Source organism: Pollachius pollachius (genome assembly GCF_949987615.1).
Source record: "Pollachius pollachius genome assembly, chromosome: 1".
In the NCBI taxonomy this organism is placed as follows: Eukaryota; Metazoa; Chordata; class Actinopteri; order Gadiformes; family Gadidae; genus Pollachius; species Pollachius pollachius.
Genome location: NC_136934.1, coordinates 28,310,854 through 28,331,088, shown reverse-complemented (window position 1 = coordinate 28,331,088; position 20,235 = coordinate 28,310,854). Strand labels below are relative to the sequence as shown.

At 46.5% G+C, this 20,235-nt stretch overlaps 1 protein-coding gene across 4 annotated transcripts in view; it reads left to right on the top strand.

Annotated features, from left to right (window-relative positions):
- plekhg4b (pleckstrin homology domain containing, family G (with RhoGef domain) member 4B) overlaps positions 1 to 18,662 on the top strand; it is a 38,079-nt gene extending 19,417 nt beyond the window's left edge. For 2 of the 4 annotated variants that reach the window (XM_079742931.1, XM_079742929.1), the window contains 10 exons: positions 36 to 1,072; positions 3,037 to 3,286; positions 8,175 to 8,264; positions 8,497 to 8,721; positions 9,019 to 9,189; positions 9,313 to 9,490; positions 9,611 to 9,727; positions 9,950 to 10,231; positions 16,798 to 17,273; positions 18,216 to 18,662. In XM_079742931.1, coding sequence (XP_079599057.1) covers positions 36 to 1,072; positions 3,037 to 3,286; positions 8,175 to 8,264; positions 8,497 to 8,721; positions 9,019 to 9,189; positions 9,313 to 9,490; positions 9,611 to 9,727; positions 9,950 to 10,231; positions 16,798 to 17,273; positions 18,216 to 18,221 — 2,832 coding nt within the window. In that variant the 3' untranslated portion in view covers positions 18,222 to 18,662. Of the gene's footprint in view, positions 1 to 35; positions 1,073 to 3,036; positions 3,287 to 8,174; positions 8,265 to 8,496; positions 8,722 to 9,018; positions 9,190 to 9,312; positions 9,491 to 9,610; positions 9,728 to 9,949; positions 10,232 to 10,824; positions 15,042 to 16,797; positions 17,274 to 18,215 lie in introns of those variants that run through there. The other 2 variants (XM_079742930.1, XM_079742932.1) reach the window with 2 other exon arrangements.
- Positions 18,663 to 20,235: the final 1,573 nt, after the last annotated feature.

Genomic DNA, 20,235 nt, shown 5'->3' with positions numbered 1-20,235 from the left:
GCACAGTTCAACTCTCTGTCTGCCTCTCCCTACAGGCTAACAGGTGGATGGAGCACTGCCAGGACTACTCACACCAGCTCAGCATGGAGAGCCATGGGGTGAGCCTGCCGCCCGCCGTGCTCCAGATCCTCCGCGACTACCACGCCGAGGCCAGCAAGTTCTCTCCACAAAACTTTGGCCCCCTCAATCAGATGGTGCTCTCCCTGGACAGCCCGGGGCAGCTGCAGCGCTGGAACGCCCTGTGGAACCAGTGCCAGCAGACCAAGCAGCAGCTGGAGGAGACGCTGGCTAACGCCGTGAGCAGCGCCGCCGCCGCCGCCACAGCCTCCACGGCCTCCACTATAGCCTCCACCACCTCCACCACCTCTCCACCTCTCCAGTCCCCGCCGGCAGCCGTCCATGTCTCGGGTTTTGACGCCACAGGAAACACACGGCAGGAACCTACCGCAGGTCTGCACGGGCGGAAGGGAAGCCTGCCTCTCCCCACAGGACCCCCCTTCTCCAACTCTAGCTCTGACCCCGGGGCCAGGCTGGCTCTGGGGGGCGACCGGGATGCCAAGCAGCCCCATTCGCCAGGACCCCACTTGGCGGGGCCCCTCTCCAAGAGCCCCAGCAACTCACTGTCCTCCTCCTCCCACTTCCCCTTCTTCCCCGGCGAGGGGGAGGGCCCGCTGCGCCACAGCCCGTCGCCGTTCGACGACATGGACAGTGACTGCACCATGGACTCCTCGTCCGTCTCCTGCTGCTCGGAGCTGACCTACCCGGCGGCGGCAGCGGCAGCCAGGCACCGCAAGCAGCAGCCGCTGAAGAAGATCATGAAGAAGACCCTGAGCTATGAGCTGACCCCCTCCAGGGAGGGCGGCCACAGCCACGGCGACACCAGCCACCTGCACGGCTACACAGGTGTGTACATCCGCGGCCTGGAGGTCACCAACAGCGTGTCTGCCGAGAAGAAGCTGCAGCGGCCGGACTTGACCAGCCCGGTGCCGGGCAACGGCCTCTCCTCCGCCTCGCCGGCCTCGCGGCCCAACAGCAGACACGAGACACTAGGGGACGGGAAGAAGCAGAGCAGGTGAGGCCATAATCCCCTCCGCTATTCATAAGAGCATTGACATTCAATGTTTCTCTGAGTGTGATCATCATTCTATTTATTCTACACAGTATTGATATACTATCCATCAGTTTTTATTAAAGGTAACATTTTATTATGTTTTCCCAACAAGTAAACATAGTATATGAGTTCCAGAAAACGTGATTTTGAAGCTGTTTGCTGAAGATAAAAAAAAAAAAAAAAAAAAACATCTCGTCTACCGCTATTCCCCTCTGTTTCAGTCCCTTCAGAATGCGCTGTTTCTGGTGTCTGTAGCTTTAAATGCAAATGAGCTGCCCCCCCCCACAGATGAGCTGTCAGAGTGAACCGCAGCATGGAGGAGAAGTGATTTTTGCCGTTTGCAGACTCTCTGAGCTCTATATCTATCTAATATATAATATATAATATTATATAATAATAATATTATTATTAATATTATATATAATATTATAAAATATATAGGTATTGATATAATATAATCAGTCCCTCCAGAAAAACGTGATTATGCGATCGCATAATTCAACGCATAATCAGCCAAAGTCTGCATAATCATGTGGGGGTCGCATTTTTTCAAATATGCCGCACTTTTACTGCATAAATTGCCGATTCCCGCGCAAAATATGCGGGGCTTGCATAATTTCATAATCCCCGCATTTTCGTTGCTAAAAAATCACATATATCTTAGCAGAAAGTTGAAAAATGTTGCGTTTACTTCACACAAGAGCAGCCATTTCCCCCTGTTGCCATGGAAATGTTATGAAGTGAAGTAATTACGCGATGTGAACGTCATCAAAAAGCTGCATTTTCCGCAAGTTCCCGCAATTTTTGCAAGTTCCCGCAATATCATCGCATAAAATTGCATAAATATGCCGCATATTTCATCGCATTTTTTAAGAAAACATGCCGCATAATCAAGGATTTTTGGCCGCAACAATCACAAAAAAACGCAGCGTTTTTTTGGAGGGACTGTATAATATCTCATTTCACGGCGAAAAGCTATGTGCGCCTCCGGATGATATTCTGAATCATAGACGTCTCTGGTACTTCCACAACTAGTAAAGAGTCGTAGTTGGGGTTATATCGGCCATGGTTGAGAAGAATTGGGGGAAAGGAACTTTGACTTTTACTCTCTGAAGTCCAGATTGAACCACAACATGGAGGAGAAAGGGATTTTACTCCCGGAGCTCCGGCGGGGGACTCCCTGCTCTGCTGCCGTAGCAGGGAGCAGGGGAGCAGGGGGTCTGCCAGGCAGACACATGGCAAACTGACAAATTAGAAAAAAAAAATGTACGGAATATCCCTGCTTCTGAAATGCGCGAAAATCTCCACCCAGCGCTCGTCCGCTGGTCCACAAAATCATATTTATGCTCTGATTGGAGGGGGATGGGGAAGTGGGTGGTAATATTCAAATGTGCCGTCTTCCTACTTAAGAGTCCGCGCCGAAACTGACTCGCACATCTGGAAACTGTAGGCGGGGTACTTTCAGAAATGCATAAGCATGTACAGATTTATTTCAAAGTTTGTATGCGTGTGGCACCAGAGACCCAAAACAACACCCCAAATCCCAGGAAAAGTGTTGTTTTCATAATATGTCACCAGTAATATTTTTATTCAAAATAATATTCTAAACAAATGAATGTTTATTATGTAGTTACTATAATGGTATGGTCGTATTGGACACGTTTTCAAACAGTAACTCTATCCCGATTCCTTCAATAACCCCCTCAATAAAGATCCCGTCAGGGCATAGCTTTATACGACTTAACTGGTTGTTAATATCTACATTTCAGGATGATGACGATAAGTGACCAGAAGGAATAAGACTGTATCCCTGCCCAGCCTTGTTATCCCTGGAATAAAAAGTATAGTCATGAGTAACAAAGCATCCCTTAACGGTCATTAAAGCATCTGATCTTCTCCTCCCTCCCTCCACATGGCCTCTGCAGCAAGGCCCAGCACATCATGGACGAGATGATGGCCACCGAGCAGGACTACGTGCGCTCGCTCCACTACGTAATCAAGCACTACTTCCCGGAGATGGAGCGGCCCGACCTGCCCCAGGACCTGCGGGGCAAGCGCAGCACGGTGTTCGGCAACGTGGAGAAGCTGAGCGACTTCCACAGCCAGTACTTCCTGAAGGAGCTGGAGTCCTGCAGCCATGCGCCCCTTTCCGTCAGCAGCTGCTTCCTCCGACACGTGAGTCCTCCTGACCTCCTGCAGGCACACACTTGTAGCCGGAGCAGTCTGCACCCATGGGCGACACGCTGACAGCCTAAACACCGACCCCCTCATCTTCTAAAGCCAGAGGAATGACATACTGCTCTACAGACGCCTGAGTGATTCACAAGGGGTGAATCCACGGCCGTTGACTTTCTCTCCGAAAATGCTGAACGAAAGTTGTGATCTCAGTGTAATGCATGGCTTCACTAGTCCTCAGATCATCTCAGTGTAAAGCATGGCTTCACTAGTCCTCAGATCATCTCAGTGTAAAGCATTGCTTCACTAGTCCTCAGGTCATCATGGCTTCACTAGTCCTCAGATCATCTCAGTGTAAAGCATGGCTTCACTAGTCCTCAGATCATCTCAGTGTAAAGCATGGCTTCACTATTCCCCAGATCATCTCAGTTTAAAATATGGCTTCACTAGTCCTCAGATCATCTCAGTTTTAAACATGGCTTCACTAGTCCTCCAGATTATCTCAGTGTAAAGCATGGCTTCTCTAGTGCTCAGATCATAATGGCTTCACTAGTCCCCAGATCATCTCAGTGTAAAGCATGGCTTCAATAGTCCTCAGATCATCTCAGTGTAAAGCATGGCTTCACTAGTCCTCAGGTCATCTCAGTATAAAGCATAGCTTCACTAGTCCTCAGATCATCGTGGCTTCAATAGTCCTCAGGGCCCGGTTTCCCGATAACGTTCTCTCTTAGCTTGCATTGGCGCAAAATCCGTGGCCGCATCACGGAAATTCCTGTTTCATGTGAGATCAGGTTGCCTACGTCTAGACTTATCAAAGTTGTTTACCTCTACAGGCGTGGAATGGTCTCTTAGGAGTCTTCTTAGGGAACACTCCTTACGTTGTTAGTAAACGGCGCTTTTCAGAAAGAACGTGCTGAAATCGATTGCTCCGAGATCGAGTTTCCATTTCATGCGCGTGAAAATAAATATTGCATCCTTTGCGAATAAAACATTGTTCGAAATCCTTCTACTAGGCCTAGACATTTATTTAACCATGGGCGAACATAGCATAGCCTACACTGATAAAAAGAATATATACAAAATAGACATTTTGAAATGAAAACTAAATTTTTAATAGTTTATTTAGCTTATTATATAATACTGTTTATGCTTAGACTGCTTTGCTTTTTGTTACCTGTAGGGGTCTGTGTGCGGGCTTTGCGCACCGCCCGCCCAGTGTGTGTTTGTCAGGTGAAAACTAAATGTCAAGGGAAAGAGGTGGTGGTTGATAAAAGTCTTTCGACCACTTATTACGTTCACTCGTTTCTTATAATGGTTTATTTGTTTCCTAAAATAATTTCCTTAATTTAGAAGGAAATTTTATTTTTGATTTGCAAAATAAATACAATATTTTTTTGAAGTTGGAAGGTTTTTAACCCTTGCTGAACCCATGGCCCAAACAAAGAATAGCCGAGACAACATCCTTAATTCAAACATGCCATTTCATTTGGATCACGGTTAGCAGACCATGACAGTACCCCCCCGTCAAGGGTCGACTCCCAGGCGACCCATGACATGCAAAAAAAAGAAAGTCAAACCCAAATAGGGTGGGTGGAGGAGAGCCAGGAGGAGGGAACCAAAAAGAAATGGACTGGGGCAGAGCACGGGGTGACCGGCTGGCCAGGGAACTGGAGTGGGGCAGAGCACGGGGTGACCGGCTGGCCAGGAAACTGGAGGGGGCAGTGCACAGGGTGACCGGCTGGCCAGGGAACAGGACTGGGGCAGAACGGAGGGGTGTCTGGCGGGCGGCCGGAAAAATTTACCAGGGCAGGGCAGGGAGCTTCAGGCGGACGGCCTGGGGGGCAAGCAGAGGCCTGCAGTGACGAAGACGAAGAAACCCCTCTGAAGACCGGCAGCGGCGAAGGTGAAGACCCACAGGTGGCCGGCATCGGCAAAGACGAAGGCGAGACCGGCAGCGTCGAAGACGAAGGCGAGGTAGAGGGCGGGTCCCTTCTGGAGGAAGGCGAGGTAGAGGGCGGGCCCCTTCTGGAAGGTCTGAAGGTTTGGAAGGCGGGACCCCTCTGGAAGGCAAGGTAGAGGGCGGCCCCCCTTCTGGAAGGTCTGGAAGGTTTAGAAGGCGGGACCCCTCTGGAAGGCAAGTTAGAGGGCGGGCCCCTCTAACTTGTATATATGGCATTTACAAAAGTGGTAAGCGTACGTCCGTATGTCTCTCATGCACAACCGTTGTGTGGGTCTGGACTTATATGATATATGTAAGGGATAATGTTGTAGGACGCCGGTCATTATCGGGAAAATAAGCCCCGACAGGGCGAACCGGACCCGGATGCGAAGCGGAGGTGTCTTGCTTCGCCCTGAAGGGTATTATTTTCGCTAATGACCGGCGACGTTCTATTCATTATCCCGCTTATTACACGGCTCCTTGCCAAAATGAAACAATATCTTCACACAGTGTGTCTTTTTACAATTCTCTTACAGGTCTCTTCAAAAAAATATAGTATTTATTATACAAATCAAAAATGAACAAAACTGTCTTCTAAATTAAGGAAATTATACTGGGAAACGAATCAACCATAACAAAAAACGAGTGAATGTAATAAGTGATCGAAAGACTTTTTTCAACCACCTCCCTTTCCTTCTTTTTGACATTTAGTTTTCACCTGACAAACACACAGTGGCCGGGTGGTGTGCAAAGCCCGCACACAGACCCCTACAGGTAACAAAAATCAAAGCAGTCTCAGCATAAACAGTATTATATAATAAGCTAAATAAACTTAAAAAAATGTAGCTTTCATTTCAAAATGTATATTTTCCTAAATAATCAACAAGTCAGACACCTTTGTAAACAGAAAATCAATATCCTTATTTGAACGGCCTCAATCTCCTCCGCTATTTTCTATATTTTCTATATATTTTTTTAAATCAGTGTAGGCTATGCTATGTTCGCCCATGGTTAAATAATTGTTAAGGGCTACTAGAAGGATATCGGGCAATGTTTAATTCGCAAAGACTGCAATATTTTTTAGAACGATGTCATGCGCATGAAATGGAAACTCGATCTCTGAGCAATCGATTTCAGCATGTTCTTTCTGGACAGCGCCATTTACGAACAACGTAAGGAGTGTTTCCTAAGAAGACTCCTAAGAGACCGTTCGGGAACCACGCCTTGTAGAGGTAAACAACTTTGATAAGTCTAAACATAGGCAACCTGATCTCACATGAAACAGGAATTTCTGTGATGCGGCCACTGATTTGGTGCCAATGCAAGTTAATGACGCTGCTGATCCGTGAATATATATATATATATATATATATATTTATTTATTTATTATACACGGAGACCACCAGACCTCCTCAAAGCAACTAAATAAATAAATAAATTAATTAAATAACTATAAATATGATCTGCTGCAAAACTTGGAGTATCTATAATACAAAGCATTGACCCTTTTTTGCATTTGTGGTTTTGACATATAAATAAATAGGGTGCACTGTAGCCTACTATCTGCACACACCCCTGCTGAAGCGCTCTTTCTCTCTTTCTCTCTCTCTCTCGCTCTCTCGCTCTCGTTTCGTTCTGTAGAGCAGGAAAAAGTTTGAGAAACGCTCCCATTCCCGTATTGTGTGTATATATAGCCTATATTATTCACGGATTCCTTAGACCAGGTGTGGACGTTATCGGGAAACCGGGCGGGTCTATCCTGCTGTTACACCTTTCCTGCTGTCGGCTCCCAGGCCGTAGTCGAGGAGCACAGGGGAGACGTTTCCTCCAGGGGCGATGTTTTCTCGGGGGTACCACCCTTCACTTTGACCGGCAGTTGCTCTGCTGCTTATAGGTCGGAATATGGTCGGAATGAAGCGGCCACCGATTCTTGACACTAGGCTGACACAGGCTACCGCTCGCTCTCCTCGCTCATACACTCACTTGCTGACGTCACTCACACACGCACTGCCATTCTCGCACACACACATACGCTACTCTCGTTACACTGCTATCCTGCATGTCTATATTTTATTTTGTGCTTGTGTGTTTCCAGCAATTATTTTCTTCATGAATGACTTAAACCCATTGGTGAAACACAACACTGCATATGTGGCAGTTCCATGCGCAACAGGGATTTCTAAAGGTACAGTGGTGGCGACTAGCGTCAGAAGCTGAACCATCACTATGGTAGAGCTAAGAAGGTTCTACGAGCGCTTCAGATCAATCTTACCAACGAACGACGTACGTAAGAGATTCGTAGCAAAGAACGCTTCGGGAAACATGCGAGATGTTAAGGTAGAACTTAAAGTAGAGGTTACGAATGACGTAGCATTAAGAAGGCTTTTAAAAGGTTTCGGGAAACCGGGCCCAGATAATCTCAGTGTAAAGCACGGCTTCACTAGTCCTCAGATCATCATGGCTTCACTAGTCCTGCTCCAGATCATCTCAGTGTAAAGCATGGCTTCACTATTCCTCAGATCACCTCAGTGTAAAGCATGGCTTCACTAGTCCTCAGATCATCTCAGTTTAAAACATGGCTTCACTAGTCCTCAGATCATCTCAGTGTAATAAGCATGGCTTCTCTAGCCCTCAGATCATCTCAGTGCAAAGCATGGCTTCAGTAGTCCTCAGATCATCATGGCTTTACTAGTCCTGCTCCAGATCATCTCAGTGTAAAGCATGGCTTCACTAGCCCTGGCTCCAGATCCAGCCGTGTTAATTACCACTGAACTTACATGCCATGCCACATTGTAATGTGTCCAAATGTCTGACAGCATGTCACCAGCATAGAACAGGTGACTTTAACGCATTAATCTCAGTGTAAGTGCTACAGCATTCTCAAATGTGTGTGTGTTTGTGTGTTTGTGTGTACCTATTTCTGACCCCACTCTTACTTCTTCTGTGCAGGAAGATCAGTTTGGAATGTATGCCCTATACAGCAAGAATAAGCCCCAGTCGGACACCCTACTGTTCAGCCATGGAAACTATTTCTTTAAAGTCAGTACTGGACCAGGGGGATATCTAAAAGTCAATGTTGGACCTCTGAGACTCCTCCATCACAATAATGTCATACATTTTGCATTTAATATCTTGTGCTCATCATAACATTTTTGCAATTCATATCCAATTACAATGGCCTTCTTTGATTGTATTATTATGGTAAAGTTGGTAAACCTGTCAATACCCTGATCCCCTCCTTCAACGATAACATCCTACTGACCTCTCCCAGAACAAGCAGCTGGAACTTGGGGACAAGATGGACCTGGCCTCCTACCTGCTGAAGCCCATCCAGAGGATGAGCAAGTACGCCCTGCTGCTCAAGGACCTGATCAAGGAGTGCAGCGCGTCTGAGGAGCAGGAGCTCAGCGATCTGCGCACCGCCGAGGAGATGGTCAAGTTCCAGCTCCGCCATGGCAACGACCTCTTGGCTATGGACGCCATCCAGGGCTGCGATGTAGGCCTCAATGCGTTTCCTTTTTATTAATATAAAAAAAAGAGCAAATGATAATTTAATTTATATATAAAATATGAACATCAATCCAGCTTATCTGATTTGATCTTATTTAATGTAACATTATGTTGAACATTTACATTTGTTTGGCGTTAATGCCTGTAAACGTGTTTTCGGTTGGGTTCTTAATAATGCAGAGTTGTAGACTTTTTCTCCTGTCAATCAAACCCGGTCAGGATCCCAGCAGCATAGAGCCATTGTTTAGTATGACGCATGTGGGTTACCCGGCTTCCTGTGCAGGTGAACCTGAAGGAGCAGGGCCAGCTCCGGTGCCAGGATGAGTTCATTGTCTGGTGTGGACGCAGGAAATACCTCCGCCACGTCTTCTTGTTTGAGGACCTTATCCTTTTCAGCAAGACCAGGAAGATCGAGGGCGGATACGACCTCTACATCTACAAACAGTCCTTCAAGGTCACATTCTGCCTGGTTTCAAAGCGTATTAAACAGAAACAAAGGTTATATGTTGTTCTGGATCTATCTCCGACCTGTTCAAGTGTGTTAAGGTCCGTTTGATGTTTGTTTGGTGGTGCTCAGACAGCGGAGATCGGCCTGACGGAGAGCGTGGGCGACCGCGGCCTGCGCTTCGAGATCTGGTTCCGCAGGAGGAAGTCCCAGGACACATACGTCCTCCAGGCCGGCTCGCTGGAGGTCAAGGCCGTGTGGACCACCATCATCGGCAAGATCCTATGGAGGCAGGCGCTTAGAAACCGGGGTCAGAACTAACGTCCAATCAATGCCTTTCACCACTGCTGCATATAAATTGGTGTAATGACTAATATGACATCCTTTGCCGAGCCATGTCTATCTAAAGAGGGATTGATTCAAATTGCAGAGCTACGCATGCAGGAGATGGTGTCCATGGGCATTGGCAGCAAACCTTTCATGGACATCAAGCCCAGCGATGCGGCCATCAGCGACAGAGCGATTGACTATATCATGAAGGGATCAGGTAAACTTGGTTTTGTACTGTATATTAATCAACTTTTTCCTCTGTTTCACTCTCTCACTCACATTTCTTTGTATTATGTGTTCTATGAAACTAGTACATTATGAATATAGCAGTGAATAAATAGAAAATACAAGAGAAAACAACTAAACCAAAACATACAAACTAGTACATTAGACCTCTGGCCATCTCTCTCTCTCTCTCTCTCTCTCTCTTCAACCACAGAATGTAGAACGCGGGCCTCCATCGCAGTGTCATCCTTCGACCACTCCTTCTCCTTCAAGAGGCCCCACTCCACCATCTCCAACAGCAGCACGTCCTCCTCCAGCAGCCAGTCCTCCTCCTCCCTGCTGGGCTCCCTCAACCTCCACCTGTACTCCTCGCCTGTCCAGCACCCCCAGCCCTACCCCTACCCCCTGGGCAGCGTGCCCTTGTTCGGCCAGTGGCCCTACAACTGCATTGAGGAGGACGAGCAGGAGCAGGACGCAGGCCTGCAGTCCTCTATGAGTGAGTGGCCCGCTTCGGGATCCACATGTAACGCCCCTCGGAGGACAGGGGGGCTACACAGGGTTTAGGTTAAAAATAACATCTACAAATTGATTGTAGCAAAGCTGATTTTCGTAACTCGGTAGCTTCCACACTCATCTAGTTGGCTTTACTGGGCTCCTCCAGACACAGGCGGCATGGTGGTGGTGTTGAAGCCGGTTTACTGTTAGGTTTGCTGATAATGATAAATGGCCTGGTGCTCCATGTTGACATGCATGAGTCCTCTTCCTGAGTGTGTGTGGTGATGGCTGGTTTAGCCTGTGCTCATGGATCAGTCCATGCCCAACAAGTGTGCAGCTCACCAGCCCTGCTTGGGTTGCTAACACCAGCCATCATCCACATACATTCCCACAGTGAAACTGTGCTGATAACGGAGCCTCTTTGGCTTGATTATTATTAGATTCTTCAGCTAATATATTCAGGTTCTCTATTTCGTTCTTTGGACGTGAGATAACACGATGGACAGCCAATAGGTGCAAACATCTGCACTGTTCAATAAAAGCATCAGAGCTCCAGCCGTCCTTCAGTTATCCATGTTACGGCTTTTCCATCAGGTCTCAGGCCAGGACACAGCACTGCGACTATTCATGGTGACAACGGCCTCCTGATGCCTGCCCAAACAGGTTCCTCCAGATCCTCCTGGGTTTAAGAGCTGCCTTCAACACGGTCGACCCCACTCTCCTCCATCGCCTTCAGGGCTCCGTTGGCCCCACAAGCACCGCTCTTACATGGCTCCAGTCCTACCTTACTGTCCGAGTTGTCGTTGTCACTATAGGTGACTGTGGGTCTTGAGCCCACCAGCTCACGGGTGCTGTCCCTCAAATCTCAGTCCTTGGTCCCATTCTCTTCCTCCAGTTGCTGGGCCATATCATCGTTCCACACCTACTCAGATGATACCCAGTATTTCCTAAAGCCACCCCCAACCTACCCGCTGCCTCCACACGCCTCAATGCCTCAGGAGACCAAAGCTTGGATGACAGACAACTCTCTCCTATTGGACAGCAGCAAAAGAGGAATCCTCCTGTTCGGCACTCCTAAACAAGTGAAGGCTTTGGTAACACCACGCTTTGGTAACACCAAAGCCTTCACTCACAACCACTGCCATCCCTAACTCCATCATCATGTTACCATAGTAACACCACACCCTTCACTCACAACCACTGCCATCCCTATCTCCATCACCATGTTACCATGGTAACACCACACCCTTCACTCACAACCACTACCATCCTTATCTCCATCATCATGTTACCATGGTAACACCACAACCACTGCCATTCCTATCACCATCATCATGTTCCTTGGTACACCACGCCCTTCACCCACAACCACTGCTGTCCCTATCAACATCATCATGTTACCATGGTAACACCACAACCACTGCCTTCCCTATCACCATTTTCCTGTTATCAAACCTGGGTATACAGTTTGATACCTCTCTGACCATCGAGAACCACATCAAGAACTCGGCCTTCACCACCGGGCTGAGGCTGCACCATGCTCATTAGAGCATCCACCTCCTCAAGGTTGGAACCCTGCATTGCTCTCTTGGCCTTCTGAACAAATCACTCCAGAAACTGCAATACAGATCCTGAAGAGGGTCTGGAAGAGACCGGGTGACCCACATCACGTTGGCTACAAAATGGCACTGCTCAACCTCGCGACTGTTTTCCAAGATACCAAACCCTGGCTCCAGACATGGTCAAGCTCCACTATTCCCTATTCTGAGAGAGAAGAATAGTCCTGACGGGGGGGGGTCAGATTAATCGCATAGTTTTTTCTGAGTTAAATATAATTTTGGCCAGTTGTTTTTCAGTACAGTATATCATACTAAACTTTGGTAAAACGGTCGCCAATCGCCTTCCCTGTGCCAAAACTACCGCTACTTCGGGTTTTCCTTTGATAGGCGTGTTGAGAGGAGGAGCGGGCGAATCTGCTGTTAATAAGTCTACCCGCGCACCACTGGCATTAATGCGCGCTTGTCTCTGCGTGTGTGTATGCGTTGTGGCATCCCGCCGCTGAACCTCGGACCGGGCGGGTCCGAGGATACGCAGTAGACGGGGTATACCGTCGCAACCCTCCAGCCGGCGACAGAGAGCACCACGTCTCTCCCCACAATCAGCGTGATAGGGGGACACCTGGCCGGAGGGAGGGAAAGGACCAGGAGCCGGCATAAGAGGAGCACGAGACCGGGCGAACAGGGCAAGCGACACGGAGGGATTCCGCACCGCGCCGGGCGAGTGACACGGGGAGCGAGTGACACGGGCGAAGCGACACGGAGGGATTCCGCACCACGCCGGCGATCTAGAGGCTCACGGAGACCCTAGCACAAGGATACGGACTGTTGATTCTTGTGAAATAAACGCCGACTGCGGCTTTAACCCTTGCTTATCGTGTGATTCCTACCGGGGACCTGACACTTGGGGAGACGGGCTGCCACAGCGTGTGTGAACGAGAATGTTAGGGAGAAAGAGTGCTATGAGGAGATGAATGAACGGAAGGATATTTATATTTAACAATCGCAAAAAAAAAGAAACAGAATCAATTTGTGGCACTCGGTATTGATTCTGTGGCGCTTCGCCACACATTGGGCTATGTATGGGAAACACTGGGTTGGCTCAAAGCTGAACACCAATCAACCCATTTTCCTGCTCTATAAATAGGGACCATATCTTTTTGGATGGAAGATATCATCTTTGATCGCTGCCACTGCGGCACTTTCTGGTCATGAGAATTGACTGCCAAGGTTACCTGCTTCTGTGCAGGCGCTTTGAGTCTTGAGTTGGCATCTGCATCTGTTTGGGCTGCACACACCTGCAATTCCACAGCATTTCTCTGTGGCAGGTGCTGGAATAAATTGGTTGTGTTCCCCATAAAAGTAGCAATGTGTCTCATATGATTGTCAACACAGTCATAGTCTCCCCAAAACACTATGTAAACGTTCCACTCTGCTTCAAAAGCAGGTTACGGTATTTTGTGTGGGCAGAGGTTGATGTCTGCATCTGAGTGATGGTTAAGCTTCTCAGTATAATGCCACAGTGTAGCTCCATCTACAACTGGAGCAAGGTCCATGCTTCACGTCACCTGGGTGCCACACTCATACTAGGTGACTTCTATCTGGCTCCTCCAGACACAGGACACAGGATGGTGGTGTTGAAGCCGGTTTATTGTAAGGTTTGCTGATCTTGATAAATGACTGGTGCTCCATATTGCCATACAGGAGACCTCTTCCTGAGCTTGTGTGGTGATGGCTGGTTTAGCCTGTGCACACTGAATACTCAATGCCAAACAGGTGTGCAGCCTCACCCAATCAGTCTGAGAGAGAGAGACCAATCAGTCTGACTCAGGCCTGCATATATGTATATCAGTGGCTGCTGGTTGTTTTTAAAGTGAGGGAGGAAGGACTGCGTGAATGGTTGGCATCGACCTGCTTGCACTGTTAGTGGCGCATAGTGGCATAAGTATGTGAGACTCAAGTTGTTTCAGGGTGTTTTGGTGAACTACAAAATAGTAGGGAGGGATAATTATGTGAATAAAATGTATACAAATCCATCAGTGGCAGCATTGTACCTTGAAAGCTGGTGGGCAGCATGTCTTAGACTACAAGGCCAGAAGGAAAGGATGCAAAGCCAATTAGTCAAATCAGGCGTACTCTTGATTTGGCGGTGGTGCCTCGCCGCGGCGGGCAGCGGGGCTCCGGTGGGAGACAATCGCGGGCAACAATCCCTTTCTCCTCCATGTCGCTATTCATGTTCTTCAGGGAGTCAAAGCCAAAGTTCCTTTCCCCCCAATTCCTTCTCAACCATGGCTGAGATAACTCCCACTACGAGTATCGTTGTGGAAATACCAGAGACGTCATGCAACCCGACGTGTTATGCTCCATAACACCAACAGCAGAATGGTTATCCAAATAACAAAGAAGTGTACAACACTTGCGTTACAGTCCTGGAGATCTATATCTAAATAGTATCATATTATACATAGATATCTATATCATATAATACATATTATAATGGCAAAAAGCTGTATGCGCCTCCAGACGATATTATGAATCTCAAACGACTGTGCCGGGTTCTCTGACATCTCTGGTTCTTCCACTTCCACATTAATCTGAAGTAGAATGAACCATGACATGGGCAAATCAGGCCTACTCTTGATTTGTAAAACTAAATTAAAAAATCTGGGCCTATCATTGGGCCTAAATTTGCCCTCATTGACTGAAGCTATTTGTTGTATTTTGGCTATGTTTTTGTTCAGCTACAATTGTTGTAAAGGTCCCATGGCATGCTACTTTATGGATGCTTTAATATATGTTTTAGTTGGCCCCTTACACAGTATTTGAAAACGTTCCCGAAATTCAGCCGCGGTGCAGAATTACAGCCACTACGAGCCAGTCGCACATTGAGCTTTCCCAAAACGCGCCGTTTCGGTGTCTGTAGCTTTAATGCAAATGAGGAGAAGAGAGGCGGGTAAAGGAGGAGAGTGGGGGTGTGGCCCTGAGCAGCTTGCGGCCACAGTCCAATGCGCTCTGTTTACAGTGGATGTATCGCAATGGCGAAGCGCACACAGCCTTTGGTCGTGTTCTGTAAATATTCTAGAACAATCCGGGTGCTCTGGCGGGAGTCCTGGAGCTCTATATTTAAATAATATGATATCATACATAGATATCTATATCATATAATATATATTATCATGGCCAAAACCTGTGTGCGCCTCCAGACGATATTATGAATCTTAAACGACTGCGTTTCTGGTTCTTCCACTTCCACATCAATCTGAAGTAGACTGAACCGCGACATGCAGAAAAAAAGGGATTGTTGCCCACGATTGTCTCCCGCTGGAGCCCCACTGCCCGCTGACAAGGCACTACCGCCTCGGAAGCGGCCAGCGTGCCTCGCGGCGGTGGTGCCTTGTGGCGCAGGGCAGCAGGCAGCGGGGCTCCGGCGGGAGACAATCACGGGCAACAATCCCTTTCTCCTCCATGTCGTGGTTCATGTTCTTCAGGGAGTCAAAGCCAAAGTTCCTTTCCCCCCAATTCCTTCTCAACCATGGCTGAGATAACCCCCACTTGTTGCCCGCTATTGTCTACCGCTGGAGCCCCGCTGCCGAGGCACGACCATCTCGGAAGCAGGCGGCGCCGAGACGGGCAGCGCTGAGGTGGATGTGCCTCGCGGCAGCGGGCAGCAGGGCTGCCCGCTGCCCTGCTGACATTTGCGGCAACAATCCCTTTCTCCTCAATGTCGTGGTTCATGTACTTCAGGGAGTCAAAGCCACAGTTCCTTTCCCCCAATTCCTTCTCCACCATGGCTGAGATAACCCGCACTACGAGTCTCGTTGTGGAAATACCAGAGATGTCAGAGAACCAGACGTGTTATGCGCCATAACACCATAACAGCAGAACAGCAGTTATCCAAATAACAAAGAAGTGTACAACAGTCGTAGCTCATTGTCTCATTGGCAAATGTGGATGTTAATGTGGCTGTTTCAGAATGTTGGCCATGGTGTAAAGCCAATTAAGATTGAGGGACTTCATTTATAGATCAAGAAAATCCTCCTCGCTGTTTGTGTTCCAAAGATATCAGTGACCTGGCCATACCAAACGCGATATTTTTAAAGTGATTTCAGAATAATGGCGTGTGTAGCTACACGTTTTTGTCACCCTTTCAGACGGCTTGGTAGCCCAGCGGAGTTACCAAGTGGAGTGTCGAAAAATAGGTAGACTCAGCGTGTTTATTTCGGGACCTTGGCCAACTTTTGGCGGTGGAAACGCCAATATAAGTGAACCGAGCCGCACCGAACCGCACCGCTCGGTGGAAACGCCAATATAAGCGTCCAGAGCCGCAATGTGCCGCAACGAACGCTGGAAACGAGGCATACGATTGAGCGGGTTCGTTGGTTCTTGTCCGGGCTGCTCCACAGCAAAGGGCTACTGTTTATTGGTTCATAGCGCAGCCAGGACTACTTCTAATTGGTTCATACTGCAGCCAGGGCTCCAGCCTATTCGTGAATAGACGTTGGCACGATTCAGATCCCTTAGCTAGTCACACCTACTCAAAAGAGGAATTTCCTCCTCTCTCCCATTGAACCCCATGTTATTCACCGGCCGCCAACACTGCCGGGGAAATGAATGGGAGTCAATGGAGGCTGAGGGAGGAACGTCCTCCAGCAGTAATTGTCAATAGGCAGTAGGGGGTGCTAATGTCCCTTTACCCAGGGAAACGAACATTACATATACAAAGGCATTAAAGAGGTCATATATAAGGGCATTAATTCATTACAGTAGTCTGGGCAATCTACATTTTTTATTCTCAACAATGTTGAGGATCTTCCTCCCTCTCTTCACTGGAGAAGCCGCCCCTGATATATATATATACTTATGCATAAATACAAGTATATGCATAGGTTTATCATTTTCATTTGTATTACTTTCAGCCTCCTAGTCTTCCACTGAATAGCGTCTTTGCTGTTGAAAGCTCTCCATATGTCTGATGTTCCCCTCATGGTGCTGATGTGTCTCTCTGTCTTAGTGACTGAGGGCCCCGAGGCATGCCTCCAGGGGCCTCCCGGGGACCACGACATCATGGTGCCCCCCGGGGACCATGGCAACATTGGCCCTCCCGGGGACCACAGCGTCATTGGCCCCCCCAGGGACCACGGCGTCATGGGCCCCCCCAGGGACCACGGCGTCATGGGCCCCCCCGGGGACCACAGCATCATGGGCCCCCCCGGGGACCACAGCGTCATTGGCCCCCCCGGGAACCACAGCGTCATTGGCCCCCCCGGGAACCACAGCATCATGGGCGCCCCCGGGGACCACGGCGTCATGGGGCCCACCAACCCCACCCTCCCATTCGGCGCTGAATCCTACAACAACAAAGACGAGGCAGTGTCCGTCTTGTCCTCCGGGTTTGTGTGCTCTCCCACACACTCCCTCACCCCCCCTACTCCCCTGTTCCAGAGGGACGCTGACCTACAACCCCCTGTGACCAAGTTCATCACCGCAGTGAGTCCGGGTCTCGCTTCTTTCCTTCTTATTCAATCCTGAGAATCTTGTAACTATTATGTCTTGTAACAATTATATTAACTATAATGACTATCTTAGGTTCCACATTCATTTTGTATGTAAAGGCAATACAAGTTCAAATCTAATTTCACTAGTGAATCTAACAGGTTGGGGGTTTAGTTCAGTAAGTGGTCTACCCAGTCGCCGACTCTCTGTCTCTTCTCGCTCTGTTCACACGTTTAACAGTGCTTGGAAACTATTGATTTCCTGACTTAGATGTGTGAAAATAAAAAAAAAGGTGTGTGTACCGTGCAAGCATAGCCGCAGCTGGGGTTAATTTGGCGGTTAGGGCTCTGTTCTCTTATTGGTGGCCGGTGTTTGATCTGTTGGTGTAGCCTCTGGGTGCTGTGCTCTATGATTCCTTCCTCCTTTAATGTTCTTTGTATCTCTAAAGTCTACATAATACACCTTCTCTATTGTCCATTAGATTTGTTTCTTTAAATTATGTACTTACTTTATTACAATTATACAGCTTCAAGTAGTTTCATGCTCAAATTCGGCTTTCAGCACTAAATACTCTTAAAAGATAGAAAATAAGGTACATTTTTATCTAGGTCAGTCCATAGTTACATTTAGGTATGAAAAGTGACTAATATCACACTTTAACAGATAGAAATACCTGCAGTAAACTATATATTTAGTTAGATATCTAACGTAGATTGTAGATGAAGTATTAAGTATAAAATTTGTTGAGATCTTTATTATCGTGGTTGTACCATTATCACCAGATAGTAGGCCAACTAGAGCCAAATCAACCATAAAACTATGATTTGAAAGCTAAAACATTTAGCTTTCAAATCACTTGAAAAAATATAATTTTGTTTTTTTTTCATTTTAAGATCATTTTAAGAAATGAAACATCCTTTTTCTCCTCCATTTCAGCTCTAGGATGGAGGAACTTGTTCAAAGCGCCACAGTGAATATGTTCAACAGCAAATCGGAAGATGGGAAGCAAGTGAGGACAGGCTGGAAAGACAATGTCTGCTGAGCACTGAGAATCATAGCTGATCTCACATACCTTAAGACTTGATTATGGCATTTATTGTTCATGCCGTAAGGTGTAAATTAATACTAAAGAGTATTAAAGTTGATGGAAATGGTACGTCATGTTTTGCATATTTGTTAGAATTTACTGCTGTAATTATGTGGCAATGTTTATATTGTAGATGAGCCTTTATTTAGTATTTTGCAAAACGGAGAAAGCACAGTAAGTTCTGCATTCAAACTTTAAGATTCTGTTTATAAAAAGCGTTTTCATGTGTCATTCTCAGTTCATTTTGTAAGTCTGTACAGTATTCAAAATGTTTTAAGACAAAATAAATATTTCATGTCAACACAGCTTTGAATGTTTATTATATATTTCTGAGACAACAAAGTTGAGCCTGAATAAAACCTAATATAATAATATATATATATTTGTATATACATACAAAGAGCACAAGTTATTGTCTGCATGAAAACAAGTTCAATGTTAAGTTGCTACTGGCGTGGAAATTGTTTACCCTTCTCATTGTTGGAAGAAAGCGTAACCTTAATTTACCACACGGCCCGGGTATATGATAACCACAGCCGAGCTACGAGCGTGTTGAATTCTAAAACTGTTGACAGTTGAGGTGCAATTGAAAACCACTGACTAGACTAGAGTTGTAGAGCTGTCCTCAATTGATCATCTATCTTTATAATACATTTTACAGCAGCGCACGATGATGAAAACTTATTTTTTATTGCCTAATGTGATGAACCTCCAGTACACCTGTGATTCCTTTTTGGACCGATTGAAAAGTTGAAATTTACGCAATGAAGTATGTTATATGTTGCTTAAGAATTATTTGTGTCCGAATGCAGACACAGAGAACCAGAGAGAGAAACAAAATGAGCCCCATCACACACATCTCCATGAGCTCCAGCTGAATGAGAAAGGAATAAAGACACATAAAAACACTTTTAAATTAGTCCAATAAAAAGCACATTTCAGAAGGGGTCTTGCCATCTGTGCACACTGCTTGTGTTAATGTTGGCATTAAACAGAACTCACATAAGGGTTCTTACCAGCTTGCTCCCCCTGGTAAAGTCAACACATATGATAACCACTTTGAGTGTTGCCATGACTACACCGGCCAGGTTAAGGAAATAGCATATCTGAAATAATTGTACATATGATAATACAGACGCACACGTTTCATGTGAGTCATCAACAGAATGATATTCTAATCTATTGTGTTGTACTTACAGGTAGTAGTCTTGGATTTTTGCACAAAAGGTTTGTTAGTAGTCCGGCACCAAAAAACTGAAAAGAATCATATAAAATATCATAAAATATAATAATACATCTATTTTGCAAAGTGCTTTTCAAAATAGTTACTTAACAGCAGGAATAAAATCACATAATTAAAACATTTTTAAATAGCAACATGGATATCAATCTATAAGCAATTTATATTATGAGCCTGATTCATGAGTCTGAACCAATACCGTATATACTATAACTCCATTTGGGATGAATGTAGCAATATTTATGAACCTTGTTAATAGAGATAAAATAATGTGCTTAGGAAAAGACAGAAGAACATACACTATTTACATTTCCTGTCGTAGAGTATGTTTTATCTCTTACTTTCAATTTATGTAAATGCTATAACTCACAAATGGTCCAGTCAGGAATGAGATTCGGAGGAGTACATAAAGAGATTTAGTCATCTCTAAAGTTATAGCCAAAGCCATTTCCACGGCAACACTGAAGAGGCCATCCACCATCCACCATTGAAGCTGTATGCTAAAGATAGTTTGCTTGTTTCCAAAGATCTGCACCTTGAAAGTGTCATCCTTATTTGTGAGTTGGAGAGAGTTGGAGTCGTTCATTCAAGTTGAGATGAGTGAAACCTTTTGTCGTTCATTCAAGTTG